Here is a 17,132-nt window from a genome sequence, read left to right as displayed (position 1 = left end):
ATGGAAATTCTTTCTCTCCTGAAAGGGGAGGAGCTGAGGATTGTGCTGCTGGGGGAGACATGGAGTGGGAAAAGTTCAGCAGGAAACACCATCCTGGGCACAGAGGAGTTTGAGTCTGGAATAAGAACTGCACAGTGTGTGAAGAGACAGGGTGAAGTAGCTGGGAGACAGGTCACTGTGGTCGACACACCAGGCTGGTTGAGTACTTATCCTGTGAAGTACACTGCAGAGCTGGATAAACAGGAGATTGTGCGCAGTGTGTCTCTGTGTCCCCCGGGACCCTGTGCTCTCTTTTTGGTCATTGATGTGAGCTCAGCATTCAGAGAGGAACACAGGAGATCAGCGGTGGAACACCTGGAGCTTCTCAGTGAGAGAGTCTGGAGACACACTATAGTGCTGTTCACCAGGGGAGACTGGCTGGGAGACACAGCCATAGAGCAGCACATTGAGACTGAAGGGAGGGCCCTCCAAGAGCTCATAGAGAAATGTGGGAACAGGTATCATGTTCTCAACAATGACAACAGGGCTGATGGGACTCAGGTCACAGAGCTGCTGAAGAAGATGGAGGAGATGATGGCAGGGCATGGTGGCTCTCATTATGAAATAGACAGAATGCTCCTACAGGAGGTGGAAGAGAAGAGGAGGGCAGTGGAAGAACAAGTGAAACAGAGGATTATGAAGGTTCAGAAACAGAGGAAGACTCTCAGAGCACTTTATGAGGGTTAGTTATTTTCATTGAAATCAATTTTAGATGAATTACAGTAGATTATTATGATTAATCATAACTGTGTTCCACGGATGGCGCAGTGGGTAGCACTGCTGCCTCACAGCAAGGAGGTCCTGGGTTTGAATCCCCGTCGGCCGGGGCCTCTCTGTGTGGAGTTTGCATGTTCTCCCTGTGTCTGCGTGGGTTTCCTCCGGGTACTCCGGTTTCCTCCCACAGTCCAAAGACATGCAGGTTAGGCCGATTGGAGAGTCTAAATTGCCCGTAGGTATGAGTGTGTGAGTGAATGGTGTGTGTGCCCTGCGATGGACTGGCGACCTGTCCAGGGTGTATTCCTGCCTTTCTCCCAATGTATGCTGGGATAGGCTCCAGCCCCCCTGCGACCCTGTTCAGGATAAGCAGGTTCAGATAATGGATGGATGGATGGATAACTGTGTTCAATAATTTTCTATTAAGGTCTATTTTACCAATGAAAAGTCTTATTCCATAGAGATGTACAGTAATGGCACAAATTATGGAAACACTGTGCTTAATGAAGTTTATTACACTTACAACCTTTACCTGAGCTCTTTCTTCTCTTGGGTTTTTTTAAAACCATTTTCATCTGTAAAAATGTATTCATAACCGTTATCCCCTTGACCTCGAGTAGTAATGGCATTATTTGACCATCAGTAATGAGAAAAGAAGCAAATAACCAAAAAAATTAGGGTAATTCTTTGCATGAATATGATAATTTCATGTACAAAAACAATGGACATAGAAATACATATTCAAGCTGATTGTAAAATTCCAACAATAAGATACATTAGACTTTTCAATTATGTGGGTATGAACTAATCCATAAAGAAAGGTGTAATGATTGCTGTTTAACATAAATGCTCATTATTTGTTGATATTACATTTATTACATAGTATGTATTATTCCAGAAATAGAAAGTTTAACAAAATATTGCATGAATTATAAAAATTAAAAAATCCTAAATATAAATTGTTCCCTCTCTCTGACAGGAGAGGAACGCCGTCTCTCAGAGCTGAGGATTGTTCTGCTGGGGGAGACAGGGAGTGGGAAGAGTTCAGCAGGAAACACCATCCTGGGCAGAGAGGCGTTTGAGTCTGGAATAAGAACTGCACAGTGTGTGAAGAGACAGGGTGAAGTAGCTGGGAGACAGGTCACTGTGGTCGACACACCAGGCTGGTGTATGGTGTCTGTGAAAGACAGTACAGAGCTGGACAAACAGGAGATTGTGCGCAGTGTGTCTCTGTGTCCCCCGGGACCCTGTGCTCTCTTCCTGGTCATTAATGTGAGATCAGCATTCAGAGAGATACACAGGAGATCAGTGGTGGAACACCTGGAGCTTCTCAGTGAGAGAGTCTGGAGACACACTATAGTGCTGTTCACCTGGGGAGACTGGCTGGGAGACACAACCATAGAGCAGCACATTGAGACTGAAGGGAGGGCCCTCCAAGAGCTCATAGAGAAATGTGGGAACAGGTATCATGTTCTCAACAATGAGAACAGGGCTGATGGGACTCAGGTCACAGAGCTGCTGGAGAAGATGGAGGAGATGATGGCAGGGCATGGAGGCTCTCACTATGAAATAGACAGAATGCTCCTTCAGGAGGTGGAAGAGAAGAGGAGGGCAGTAGAAGAACGAGTGAAACAGAGGATGATGAAGGTTCAGAAACAGAGGAAGACTCTCAGAGCACTTTATGAGGGTTAGTTATTTTCATTGAAATCAATTTTAGATTAATTACAGTAGATTATTACGATGAATCATAACTGTGTTCAATAATTTTCTATTAAGGTCTGTTTTACCAATTAAAAGTCTTATTCCATAGAGATGTACAGTAATGGCACAAATTATGGAAACACTGTGCTTAATGAAGTTTATTACACTTACAACCTTTATCTGAGCTCTTTCTTCTCTCTGTTTTTTTAAAACCATTTTCATCTCTAAAAATGTATTCATAAGTTATCTCCTTGACCTCGAGTAGTAATGGCATTATTTGACCATCAGTAATGAGAAATAAAGTAAACAACCAAAGAAATTAGGGTAATTCTTTGCATGAATATGATAATTTCACGTACAAAAACATTGGACATAGAAATACATATTCAAGCTGATTGTAAAATTTCCAGCAATAAGATGCATTAGATTTTTCAATGATGTGGGAAGAACTAATCCATATAGAAAGGTGTAATGATTGCTGTTTCACATAAATGCAAATTATTTGTTAATATTAATTTTTTTACACAGTATTTATTATTCCAGAAAAAGAAAGTTTAGCAAAATATTGCATTAATTATCAAAACTTTTTTCCGAAATGTAGTGTTTCCATAATTAGTGCCAGCACTGTAAGAAAAAGAAACTGTCTTTATGTTCTCCTAACTTTCTATTGTGGTGTACACTGAGGTGTGATTGGTTGATTAGAGGCCCACTTGTCGATTACAAAAATTTCAATATTTGATGTGATTACTGCATGATGAAGCACCAGTCAAGGAAATTGTTGTCAGTAGTTAATATCATTTTCACTCAGATTTATTTTCTCCCAGTTGCATTCATAATCCAGTCTCATCACTACAACCACCTCGATTAAACAGAGTGCAGAGAAGCGTTCGCTCTCTTTAAAGTGTGTGCTGCCAGCCACCAACTTCTTTAACTTCCACAGTTGTTGTGTAGGAGCAGCTCATTTCATGAGAGTGTTTAGGTTGCAGACGCTCAGTTGACCAGAGGCAGTTGCTAATGCATGATGACACACAGAAACTCCTACTGACTGAACTCTCCCTGCTGCTGCCAGTTACACACTGCCCTGTGGAGCTGCCAGCCACAGTGTGCTCTGCACAGTCAGGGTTTGACAGCAGACTGTGGGGTGCATCCACACACTGGAACACAGTCTTAGCAGGATGAGCCACACCGCAGCCCCATAGCATACATGCCTTTTTTTAAAGGATGTTCCTCTTTGCATTACAATTATTTTATGAATATTTGTAATTCTCAAGATATTCTCATAACGGTAATAAAAGACTTATGATTTGACATTTCAGGCAGTAGAAATGTATTGAACTGAATCACACATGGTGGTATAAACAAAGATGTCTTGCACAACAGGGAGCCTATAGATGTAACCCATAGCCCACCCGTATAATGTCCTGTTATGGATGTAATTTCATTATTAGTACTCACCACTCCCAATGTACAGAGAGCTGCTCATCTCAGAGCTGAATGTCTGTTAACTCTCCTGATGAGGAGTAAATTGTTGAACTTTTATCTGAGCTCTTTCTTCTCTTGGTGTTTTTTAAAACCATTTTCATCTCTAAAAATGTATTCATAAGTTATCTCCTTGACCTCGAGTAGTAATGGCATTGTTTGACCATCAGTAATTTGAAATAAAGTAAACAACCAAAAACATTTGTTTAATTATTTGCGTGAATATGATCATTTCATGTCCAAAAACATTGGACATAGAAATACATTCAAGCTGATTGTAAAATTCCAACAATAAGATACATTAGACTTTTCAATTATGTGGGTATGAACTAATCCATAAAGAAAGGTGTAATGATTGCTGTTTAACATAAATGCTCATTATTTGTTGATATTACATTTATTACATAGTATGTATTATTCCAGAAATAGAAAGTTTAACAAAATATTGCATGAATTATAAAAATGACAAAATCCTAAATATAAATTGTTCTCTCTCTCTGACAGGAGAGGAACGCCGTCTCTCAGAGCTGAGGATTGTGCTGCTGGGGGCGAGAGGGAGGGGGAAGAGTTCAGCAGGAAACACCATCCTGGGCACAGAGGAGTTTGAGTCTGGAATAAGAACTGCACAGTGTGTGAAGAGACAGGGTGAAGTAGCTGGGAGACAGGTCACTGTGGTCGACACACCAGGCTGGTTGAGTACTTATCCTGTGAAGAACACTGCAGAGCTGGTTAAACAGGAGATTGTGCGCAGTGTGTCTCTGTGTCCCCCGGGACCCTGTGCTCTCTTCCTGGTCATTGATGTGGGCTCAGCATTCAGAGATACAGAGAGGATATCAGTGGTGGAACACCTGGAGCTTCTCAGTGAGAGAGTCTGGAGACACACTATAGTGCTGTTCACCAGGGGAGACGGGCTGGGAGACACAACCATAGAGCAGCACATTGAGACTGAAGGGAGGGCCCTCCAAGAGCTCATAGAGAAATGTGGGAACAGGTATCATGTTCTCAACAATGTGAACAGGGCTGATGGGACTCAGGTCACAGAGCTGCTGGAGAAGATGGAGGAGATGATGGCAGGGCATGGTGGCTCTCACTATGAAATAGACAGAATGCTTCTACAGGAGGTGGAAGAGAAGAGGAGGGCAGTGGAAGAACAAGTGAAACAGAGGATGATGAAGGTTCAGAAACAGAGGAAGACTCTCAGAGCACTTTTTGAGGGTTAGTTATTTTCATTAAAATCAATTTTAGATGAATTACAGTAGATAATTATGATTAATCATAACGGTTCAATAATTTTCTATCAAGGTCTATTTTACCAATGAAAAGTCGTATTCCATAGAGATGTACAGTAATGGCACAAATTGTGGAAACACTGTGCTTAATTAAGTTTATTACACTTAGAACTTTTATCTGAGCTCGTTCTTCTCTTAGTGTTTCTTCAAGCCATTTTCATCTGTAAAAATGTATTCATAACAGTTATCTCCTTGACCTCGAGTAGTAATGGCATTGTTGGCCATCAGTAATTTGAAATTAAGTAAACAACCAAAAACATTTGGTTAATTATTTGCGTGAATATGATCATTTCATGTCCAAAAACATTGGACATAGAAATACATATTCAAGCTGATTTTAAAATTCCAACAATAAGATACATTAGACTTTTCAATTATGTGGGTATGAACTAATCCATAAAGAAAGGTGTAATGATTGCTGTTTAACATAAATGCTCATTATTTGCTGATATTACATTTATTACATAGTATGTATTATTCCAGAAATAGAAAGTTTAACAAAATATTGCATGAATTATAAAAAAAAAAAATTACAAAATCCTACATAAAAATTGTTCTCTCTCTCTGACAGGAGAGGAACACCGTCTCTCAGAGCTGAGGATTGTGCTGCTGGGGGCGAAAGGGAGGGGGAAGAGTTCATCAGGAAACACCATCCTGGGCAGAGAGGAGTTTGAGTCTGGAATAAGAACTGCACAGTGTGTGAAGAGACAGGGTGCAGTAGCTGGGAGACAGGTCACTGTGGTCGACACACCAGGCTGGAGGAGTACTTATCCTGTGATGTACACTGCAGAGCTGGATAAACAGGAGATTGTGCGCAGTGTGTCTCTGTGTCCCCCGGGACCCTGTGCTCTCTTCCTGGTCATTGATGTGGGCTCAGCATTCAGAGATACAGAGAGGACATCAGTGGTGGAACACCTGGAGCTTCTCAGTGAGAGAGTCTGGAGACACACTTTAGTGCTGTTCACCAGGGGAGACTGGCTGGGAGATACAACCATAGAGCAGCACATTGAGACTGAAGGAAGGGCCCTCCAAGAGCTCATAGAGAAATGTGGGAACAGGTATCATGTTCTCAACAATGAGAACAGGGCTGATGGGACTCAGGTCACAGAGCTGCTGGAGAAGATAGAGGAGATTGATGTCAGAAATGGGGGTGTTCCCTTCCCTGTAGGAGAGAGAAACAAACAGGCCTCATTTACTGAGGAGGAATGGAGAAGAAGAGAAGAGGAGCTGATAGAGAGGATGTCAGCGGTTGTCGTTGACTCAGCGAAAGAGGGATCCACACTGCCATTCAGACAGAGGAGAAGCAGCAATGACATTTTACCTCCTTCATGTGAGTTTTATTCATCATACTCCTACAGAATTAATTCATCATCAAATACAGTTTAGCTTCAAGTCTGCAAACAAACACTCACATATACACAGTACAATGATTTAACAATGACCAATTTATCATGTATTGTCCACCTAACAATTTTACTATATGTTAAAAAGCTTCTACACTCTTTCAAACAGTTTATATAATAGTGGGTAGCACTGCTGCCTCACAGCAAGGAGGTTCTGGGTTTGAATCCCGGTCGGCCAGGGCCTCTCTGTGTGGAGTTTGCATGTTCTCCCTGTGTTCGCGTGGGTTTCCTCCGGGTACTCCGGTTTCCTCCCACAGTTCAAAGACATGCAGGTTAGGCTGATTGGAGAGTCTAAATTGCCCATAGGTATGAGTGTGTGAGTGAATGGCATGTGTGCCCTGCGATGGACTGGCGACCTGTCCAGGGTGTATTCCTGCCTTTCACCCAATGTATGCTGGGATAGGCTCCAGCCCCCCTGCGACCCTGTTCAGGATAAGCAGGTTAGGATAATTAATGAATGAATGAGTACACAAGCTAATACTTAATGCTTTGTACTTTGCATACTGAAGTACTCATCATAAAGTACTCAGTACTCAATAATAATAATTTAATAATCATCTGGAGAAACATAAACATACATTTTCTAATCTGGATTAATTTAATATACAGTATGCTTGTGAATCTGCAAATGAGTAACATACCCATACACCACATAATGATCTTAAATCACACCATGAACTCAAATCTCAATTATGTGAATCAAAAATATCTGAAAAATATTCATGATGCAGCAGTCACTGAAAATGAAAAATGTAACAGAATATAATGCAGATGAGTTTGAATGTAACCGAGCTTGTTGATGGTGTTGTGTTACAGTGGATGGAGGGACTCCACCCCCCTCTGAAGCAGGCAGCTCTGTGTGGGAGTCCAAGGAGAAGGTGTCATGGTGGCTGAAAAGGGGAAAAACAGAGAGTTCAGCATCATCTGGATACGGAACAAAGAGTTCTGTTGTGACTGACTCAGAGATGGGTGACATGGGGACACTGGAAGAGGAAAGCCACACTTCACCATAAACACTGCTCTGCACTGCCCCCACGTGGTACATTGTGTAACTACTTCATCATCAATTGTTTTCTGACAACCTAACACATTTTAATGTACATTTGTTTTTCATAGTTTTTAATACATTTCCAATTATTTTCATAACCTATTTACAGTTATTTTCCAAAATTTTGCCCATTTTGAAAAAAATGTAGCTATGGACATACCAAATATCACTGATGTATTTTGAAAGCTGTGTGATGTGGATTGTCTACATATACAAGATCAATATCACATATCTCTGTATGTGTGTCTGGCTAGCAGTTAAAGGAACATGCAGGTTTGAACCTGGGCTACAGTATGTCATCAGCTGACTGATGGGGAGTCTTCTGTGGAAGGATGTAGTTGGTCTTGCTGGGTTCCCCTGGTTACTGCAGCACTGGGTCTTCACAATGGCTCACTTTGCACACAGGCTACAGGATGAGAGACATCTCTCTGCTCTTTCCATCATCTGCAGTGCTTCTGGTGTGCAGGTGGTATTACATTAATGGCATTTGGCAGACGCTCTTATCCAGAGCGACGTACAACAAAATGCATACCCATAACCAGGGATAAGTGCACTGAAAGACCCTAGAGGGAAGTACAATTTCAACTACTACCTACATAACAAAGATAAGGACCAGGGCCTATTTGATTTTTTATTTTTTATTTTATTTTTAAACCGCAACATGCAAAACTATGAACAAACCCCTTAACTAGCCAAACACTGCTTACCTAGCCAAACTAAAACATCCTGATACACAAGTAAATCACAGAAAGACAAAAATGTTGGTTTACAGGGAGGTACAGAGGGACAGGGAGAGGTGCTGCTTAAGAGGTGCATCTTCAGTTTGCGCTTGAAGATGGGAAGAGATTCTACAATTCTAACCTCAACCTTTGTTTGCTTTCAATAAAAGTATTTTTGTGATATCTGTGCAGAGCATTGGAAGATTGAAGCAGGTGCTGATAAGTGTTGTGCACTTCTTGCCTTTTTGCTAAATCAGTTCCCAATGAAACCTACTCAACACTAGTTGTGTCCGTAGGCCTGGTAGTGCGCTGTGCAGCATTCAGCCTCTGTCCGAGTCTCGGAGCAGATGAGCTGAAGTGAATGGCCAAAAAGGGTGCGTCGAAAAGTGGGAAGAAAAGACTTCCCGAGAACATACTTTGCTCTTATACGGGAAAGTTTATTGCTCCCGCTATTACGGGATTGGCTGAACCGAGCTAGACGTCATGCGGGGTGGACATAGTGGAATTGTCCTGTGGGAATGTGGGAAATGTGGTTCCTACAAATGTGATAGACATAATCAGTGGACCAGAGAAAGCAGACCAGCGCTCTGCAATGCCAAGCAATGCACCTTCACCAAATAATAAAATGAACTAGTTTTTCAGTGTTTGCACAATGTGAATGTATAAATAAACATAATAAATGCCTAAACTTTTGTTTTCTCACTCACAGTAGCTTGCAAACTGAACAACTGATGTTGCATAGCAACTGTCCAGCACTATCTGTGGAACTATTTTCTTGTAAATTATTTTTGTAATGACATTGTTAATAAAAAACACTTTCAATTGGATTGTGTCTATAATATCTATATATTAATATGTGTTAACTGTTTTATTAAATCAATAACTCACTTCAGGACTTGGTACAGTATACTGTAATTTTATCACAGTGACGGGGGTTACAACCCTCCCCTGCGCACAGAACAACACCCTGTAGCTGTGATAATATTCCTATACCACTGCCTGTACAGTTCTGTGGCAGCAGTCTGCAAAACGTCTTAATCTCAGTCAGATGTTGGAGAAGGGTGGTGCTCTTTTCCAGGCTTGCTGCACACGCCGGACTAAGAGTCCAGCAGCTGGGACCTCCACTTCCCTCTCTTCCTCCAGAAAGAGCTGTGGCTGGTACCCTAGAGAACAGGCAAAGGGAGACCCGAGGAGAAGACTGGGAGCGAGTTATGGGCATACTCTATCCATGAAGCGATTTGACCCAGGAGGCAGGAGACTTCTCCACCAGGCAGCGGAGTATCTTTTCAAGATCCTGGTTCATGCATGCAGTCTGTCTGTTGGTCTGTGGATGAACCCCAGACCAAGCCCAAGACCAGCAGTCCTCCCTTGCTCGCCCTTATACAGAGAGACTCATCACTTCCAAAGAAACAGCTCTTCCCCTTTTCACCAGCCTCCTCACTCTCTCCACCATAATTTTACTCCTCTTGTGTTTTCAACCAATTAAACTGTTTTTGTACCTATAGCCTCAAAATAATTTTCTGTGTTCTGTGATGACACACCCCTTAGGTGGCAAAAGAGACAAATGAGCAAATCAGGCGTACCACGGACAGCCACAAGCACATTTGGAATGCAGGGCCATGGTCAGCTCCTTATGGCAGAGGACACACTGGGCCACAATCAGCCTCAAGACTCCTTGCACATGTGCAGCCTATAACAGAACCTGCAGACTGAAGCTGCAGGTGAGGACTAACACGACCATTCTCCTCCCTCCAATATCATAGGATCTGGAGATCCCTCTCACATCACTTCACCTAAACTGTGTCCTGTTGCCTGTTTACCCGCCCTTGCTGCCCTTCCACCGTCTCTCCCCAGAAACACCACCTTAAATAAACTATCTACCTTTCAGGGGGCATTTAAACACACTGTTAGGGTATGCTTCTTCAAAAACAGTCAAATTTAACCAAGATTGCATATTTGGCCATGCTTTTCTGATGACATACAACACATACAACACCAAATACAACTCCTGCTATTCATCACAGGTAACCAAACAACACAGAAGTACAGTTAGCTTAACTGCTGTATAGATTAGCTTCACGCTAACAATAATGGAAAACCTTATAGACATGTTAATGGGAACTAGCCTAGCTTTTAAATTGTGTAATTTAACACTGCATTACCCACACAAAGTGGTGAAAGCACATCATACAAATGTGTAGCTAATTCATAGGCATGATCGTTTAGCAGCGGATACAAGCTGTGCAGAACTATAAAGTGTGCACTTACCCTCCCTTAGTGTGCATAAACAGTGCTTCAAACTTCTTAGTTTGTTACAACCCAGAAAGTGTGACCAACCACCATGTTACTCCTTTGAGTAGGTTCAACAGATCTCTTAAAAAATAAATATTGAATGTGGGAAAGATTAGATTTATGTTCTACCTTCAGTATAATAGTTGGTGGGAGGGTAAAACTCAGGTAAATTAACACTGACGTTAAATCTAGATTGTTGTGCAGATTAGTTCACTAAAAAATTGAGACCGACATTACATTTCCCAATGGGACATCGCCACTCTTGCAATCATTTGGTGCTATACAAATTTTCCTGCACAAGTTTCAAAAGTACAGTATCAGTATTAACAGTAAACCTTGCAGAACACTCCTACATTCAAAGTCCACTCTTCCTCATGACTTGAAGTACAGGTTATACAGAAACAATACAGACATTTGACACTTAGTACTTTACAATTTTGGAGGGAAAGTTGCTTTTGCTGGGCAGATGCGAAGGAGTCCTGATGCAGGGATTTGATTGATTGGCTACTATTTTGGAGGGAATGCAGGGATTATTTGATTGGTTACTATTTTGGAGGGAAGGTTGCTTTGTGAGTAGGGAAGAAATGAGCTGCCTACACATTACAGATAGCCCATTCAAACTCCTCTCACTCAATTCATATTTAAAATTTTACCAATCTCCCACAGTTATCTTTTTATTACAAAATAATCTATGATTTAAATATAACTAGGTCTATGTTAAATTGAGTTAATGTACAAATTGTATGTATTCAAATTAAAGATGTGGAATATTTAGTGATGGACAGCAGAATGAATGGCTCTTGTCTATAGCACTGAGCCAGTCAAGCAGGCAGTTGATTTAAGGAGCCATATTGTGGGCTTCTTTCTCACAGCAGTGCAGGTGATATTGATACATTGTATGCAGAAGCAGACGGTGATTGACTCTGCACCAATCAGCAATGGCCTGCCTTCCCCCCACTGTATGCGGTCACTAAATGAATAAACTGGGGGGTTGTTTTTTAGATGAGTTTGGCCAGCTAAAAAATAACCAAATCGGGATACCATCGTCCAATCAGGAAATCTGCATCTCCTTTGCATCTGCCCAGCAAACAAGAAAGACTTTAGTAGTTAAGAAATTTTCCTCCTCCCTTTTGCTTCTTCAAAGAATTCTAAGTGTCAGCAGTGGTGCTTGGATGGCCTAGCATCAGAGTTCAGTGCCAGTTTCTCACTAAGTAGAACAGAATCCAGGGTGCTCAGTTCTCAATTTTGCCAGAAAACAGGCTTGTCTCAATTTTGCCAGAAAACATCTTGATGATCCCCAAGACTTTTGGGAAAATACTCTGTGGTCTGACGAGACAAAAGTTTAACTTTTTGGAAGGTGTGTGTCCCATTACATCTGGCGTAAAAGTAATACCGCATTTCAGAAAAAGAACATCATACCAACAGTAAAATATGGTGGTGGTAGTGTGATGGTCTGGGGCTGTTTTGCTGCTTCAGGACCTGGAAGACTTGCTGTGATAAATGGAACCATGAATTCTGCTGTCTACCAAAAAATCCTGAAGGAGAATGTCCGGCCATCTGTTCGTGACCTCAAGCTGAAATGAACTTGGGTTCTGCAGCAGGACAATGATCCAAAACACACCAGCAAGTCCACCTCTGAATGGCTGAAGAAAAACAAAATGATGACTTTGGAGTGTCCTAGTCAAAGTCCTGACCTGAATCCTATTGAGATGCTGTGGCATGACCTTAAAAAGGCGGTCCATGCTAGAAAACCCTCCAATGTGGCTGAATTACAACAATTCTGCAAAGATGAGTGGGCCAAAATTCCTCCACAGTGCTGTAAGAGACTCATTGCAAGGTATCGCAAACCCTTGCTGCTAAGGGTGGCCCAACCAGTTATTAGGTTTAGGGGGCAATCACTTTTTCACACAGGGCCATGTAGGTTTTTTTCTCCCTTAATAATAAAAACCTTCATTTAAAAACTGCATTTTGTGTTTATTTGTGTCGTCTTTGACTAATATTTAAATTTGTTTGATGATCTGAAACATTTAAGTGTGACAAACATGCAAAAAAATAAGAAATCAGGAAGGGGGCAAACACTTTTTCACAACACTGTATATATACAATAGCTCTTTATCTCTTTGTGATTTTAGATATTTTTGTTGTGGAAATTCATATCACTGTCTTTTTGTAATTGTTTTCAGTTTATCACTTTCAATTTCATGAACTTCCTTTTATAATCACGTCAGTGAACTGATACCCGTGTTGAACAACCTGATTAGGAGCATATTGACTCACCTAATATGATCAGTTTAAAAAACATGTTACCTACACTGTAATGGACTGCAGCTTTGCACAATGTGAACATAGGATGTTTACTCTTCATGCTATTCACAGCTATCACTGACATAATGTGGCTTCAAGGTACGATAGGTAAGATTTTTGTGTTAAAACATTACAAGATCATTGTAAATCCCTTCCTATGATTGAAAAAAGGCTCACTGACATGCCTGTGTTCATAGTCCTTAAATTAGCATTTCAAAATATACAGTTGACAGGCTGGTATTTCAAGCTCATTGGTTGAAAATTGGTTGGAATTGCCACAGCCAGTGGCGTTTCAATGTCAGCGCATTCCCAGAGAAGGGGTGTGATAAAACGTGTTGTGGTTTGAGGGTATGTGTTGCTGTAATTCCTCTCTTGACGTTAGGAATACCACCTGTACTTTTAAGAGGGTAAATAATACTTCTAAATGCCCAACTATGAAAAATGAACCACTTGTTCACATTCTTTTTCCTACTCTGGTTGGAACAAAATCCAGTATACACAGGAAGACTGAGGTTGAGAACCACTGTGTTGACCTGAGTAAATACAGTGGTGGGCAACTCCAGTCCTGGAGGGCCAGTGTGTATGCAGAATTCTGCTGCCTCCAGTTAGGCTCAATCAGCCATTAGACATATGCTCCACGACTGCTTCACTAGTAACTTACACCACAATAAAATGTTTCAAGACAAGAACATTTATCAGCTGCTGTTTATACCATGGAATGTTGCTAAATATTACAGATCATATGAATGATTGGGCTAATTAAATGATTAAGAGCAGAAGGTCTGAAGTCCAGAAGCAGGTATGGCCGGCCTTGCCCATCCCTGAGTTAGTAGAACCTCTGTGTCTGCTCTCTCCATGAGAGGCGCTATGGCTGACTGGGTGTCCACATTGTTTAAGCTGTGAACTGTTCTCCTTAATACGCTTACTTTGCCAAAACTAAAGAACAGACGTATTTAATACTTTCATTGTGTTTCTTCAGTGCCTTCAGTGCAAATTGCATATACAAACCCAGAAAGTGTGACGAACCACCATGTTACTCCTTTAAGCAGGTAAAATAAATATTGAATGTGGGACAGATTAGATTTATGTTCTACCTTCAGTATAATAGTTGGTGGGAGGGTGGAACTCAGGTAAATTAGCACTGACATTAAATCTTGATTGGTGTGCAGGTTAGTCCACTGAAATCAGAGGCCAGGTGAGATATAGGTGGCATGTCGGTAAAGACAGGAATAATAGCAATATTTGTGTTAATAAATACAGTAGTTACAGGAAACATTACAGCTATAATGAATGTAGAAGAAGCATTGCGGTTTGAAGAAAGCAATAGACGCTCTCACCTTTCCTCCCTCTTCATTCGCTCTATATCACACCCCCGTCACCGCCTGCATAGCCAATAGGAAAACTGAGACCGACATTACATTTCCCAATGGGACATCGCCACTCTTGCAATCATTTAGTGCTATACAGATTTTCCCTGCACAGGTTTCAAAAGTACAGTATCAGTATTAACAGTAAACCTCACGGAACACTCCTACATTCAAAGTTCACTTTTCCTCATGACCTGAAGTAAAGGTTATACAGAAACAATACGGACATTTTGTTTGTGGGAGCATTGGCTGCACTACCACAACAGAACGCTCAAACTGAATTTGAAAAACTGCGAGGGAGTTGTGTCAGTCCGGTAGAAATATATTTTTATCTATTCAACCCAACAGTCAGGTATTCAAAATCGCTTTGGTAAATTGCATACATAAATATTCACACCTAACTTACAGCACTCAATGTTTTCACTTGTCTCATCTACAAAATAAGTCAAACCAAGGGCCATAATGTAGATGGGTTGATCAAACATAATGGTCATTACATTCAAATGTATAGGGTATTGAGGTAATGTGATCTTTTGTGTCTTTGCAATGGCAGCTATGTGATACCAAAGCTACTGAGAAAAGCTGTGGTTGTTGAATTTGGTGACAATGAACTCAATTCAAATTCTGTTAAGTATGTACTAACTACAGGTATGCACTAAAACTGAGAATTGTCTACTTCTTAAAATGTCTAATGTCATGATGGTAAATAATGTTGGTTTTCCAAGTGCGTATCACAAAATGGTCATCATATTTGTTTCACGAAGGCACAAAGGTAAAACACTGAACATCGACCTTAAGGGATAGTTCAGCTTTGTTTTGAGGTGTATTTCCTTCCTTTAAACCACCAACCCACTGATGCATCTAAAGCTCATTGTAAAGCTGTCAGGTTGCCAGAAGCTTCTCTAAATGTATCAAATATCTAAAATGGCACAAGACAACTGTCAACCAACTGCATGCACTACAACTGAAACCTAAGAAGGTGAACTATCCATATCTATCCATCTAGTCCAGGGATAAAAGCCTATTGAAATGTGGCACATTTTTTGGGTCCGAAATATTTTAACTATCAACAGAAGTTGGGTGAACATACTAAATACAAATGAGACGGGTGTGTGTGTGGGGGGGGGGGGGGTTGGACCAAAAATGCATGACTTAGACAAGAGATAATAAATAAGTCCCGTCAGGGCTTTATTCAGGGAACGTCCAGTGAGCGTAGTCGAAGTTCATTCACCAAAACCAAAGTATAGTACCGAGGGAGAAGGCAGTCTCGAAATCGGTAAACCATGCAAAAAGTCCAGTAACGAGGAAAGCTGTCAGCGGGGCAGTGGTGCAGACGGACAGCAGGCAGGCTCGGGGGTCGATGACAGCACAAGAATTAAGAACGAAGTCTGCTCTGCAGGGCAAAAGCACAAAGACAGCAGGCAAAGTTTGTGGTAGAGGCAGGCAATGGTCAACAAAACAGAAGACAATAACAATGGCCAATAAACAGGCTTTGCTCTCAACAGGCAGCCAACAGCTTGACAAACAGGAGGCAGCAACTGCCATGGAACTGAGCTTATATGCAGGTGTGGACAGGTGTAGACAATTAGCTTGAGAGCAGCATGCGAATGGAAATCAGGGGTGGAGGATTGACAAGTTAACAAGATAAGTAGTAATCGTTAGTAATAAACCTATCCTGCCCTGGCATTAGTAAATTAGTAAATGACATGAACAAGAAACATAAGGTAAACATGAACACATGGTTAGAATGTTAGTATTACCCAATCCTGATCTAGCGTTAGTAGATTAGTAAGGCAACAAGGGAAATTGAAACAATTAGGGAAGAGTGAGAAGAGGGAGAGAGAGAAAGCATGAATGCAAGGTTTGCAGAAAGACACAAAAATGCTAAATAATGAACAGAACAACATACCATGAGACAACATAAATTGTGACATAAGTTTGCAAACTGTGACATGAATAAATTATATAATGTTACATGGCAAGACTAAGAAATAAATTGTAACAAGAGCTAAACATGAAACATGACATGAAAATGAAACGTAAAAATAAATACAACATAAATCCATCCATCCATTATCTTAACCCGCTTATCCTGAACAGGGTCACAGGGGGGCTGGAGCCTATCCCAGCATACATTGGGCGAAAGGCAGGAATACACCCTGGACAGGTTGCCAGTCCATCGCAGGGCACACACACCATTCACTCACACACTCATACCTATGGGCAATTTAGACTCTCCAATCAGCCTAACCTGCATGTCTTTGGACTGTGGGAGGAAACCGGAGTTCCCGGAGGAAACCCACGCAGACACGGGGGGAACATGCAAACTCCGCACAGAGAGGCCCCGGCCGAAGGGGATTCGAACCCAGGACCTCCTTGCTGTGAGGCGGCAGTGCTACCCACTGCACCATCCGTGCTGCCTAGCATCAAACATCCATCCATCCATCCATTATCTGAACCCGCTTATCCTGAACAGGGTCGCAGGGGGGCTGGAGCCTATCCCAGCATACATTGGGCGAAAGGCAGGAATACACCCTGGACAGGTCGCCAGTCCATCGCAGGGCACACACACCATTCACTCACACACTCATACCTATGGGCAATTTTAGACTCTCCAATCAGCCTAACCTGCATGTCTTTGGACTGTGGGAGGAAACCGGAGTACCCGGAGGAAACCCACGCAGACACGGGGAGAACATGCAAACTCCACACAGAGAGGCCCTGGCCGACGGGGATTCGAACCCAGGACCTCCTTGCTGTGAGGCGGCAGTGCTACC

At 41.7% G+C, this 17,132-nt stretch overlaps 1 protein-coding gene across 1 annotated transcript in view; it reads left to right on the top strand.

Annotated features, from left to right (window-relative positions):
- LOC133131614 (uncharacterized) overlaps positions 1 to 17,132 on the top strand; it is a 91,616-nt gene continuing 74,484 nt past the window's right edge. The window contains exons 1-6 of the mRNA XM_061246985.1: positions 1 to 306; positions 541 to 721; positions 1,733 to 2,440; positions 4,438 to 5,148; positions 5,815 to 6,552; positions 7,442 to 7,594. Coding sequence (XP_061102969.1) covers positions 1 to 306; positions 541 to 721; positions 1,733 to 2,440; positions 4,438 to 5,148; positions 5,815 to 6,552; positions 7,442 to 7,594 — 2,797 coding nt within the window. The remainder of the gene's footprint in view (positions 307 to 540; positions 722 to 1,732; positions 2,441 to 4,437; positions 5,149 to 5,814; positions 6,553 to 7,441; positions 7,595 to 17,132) is intronic.

The sequence above is a fragment of the Conger conger genome, chromosome 6 (genome assembly GCF_963514075.1).
Source record: "Conger conger chromosome 6, fConCon1.1, whole genome shotgun sequence".
Classification (NCBI taxonomy): Eukaryota; Metazoa; Chordata; class Actinopteri; order Anguilliformes; family Congridae; genus Conger; species Conger conger.
The sequence above is the reverse complement of the archived record's forward strand: the minus strand, read 5'-3'. Positions and strand labels throughout refer to the sequence as shown.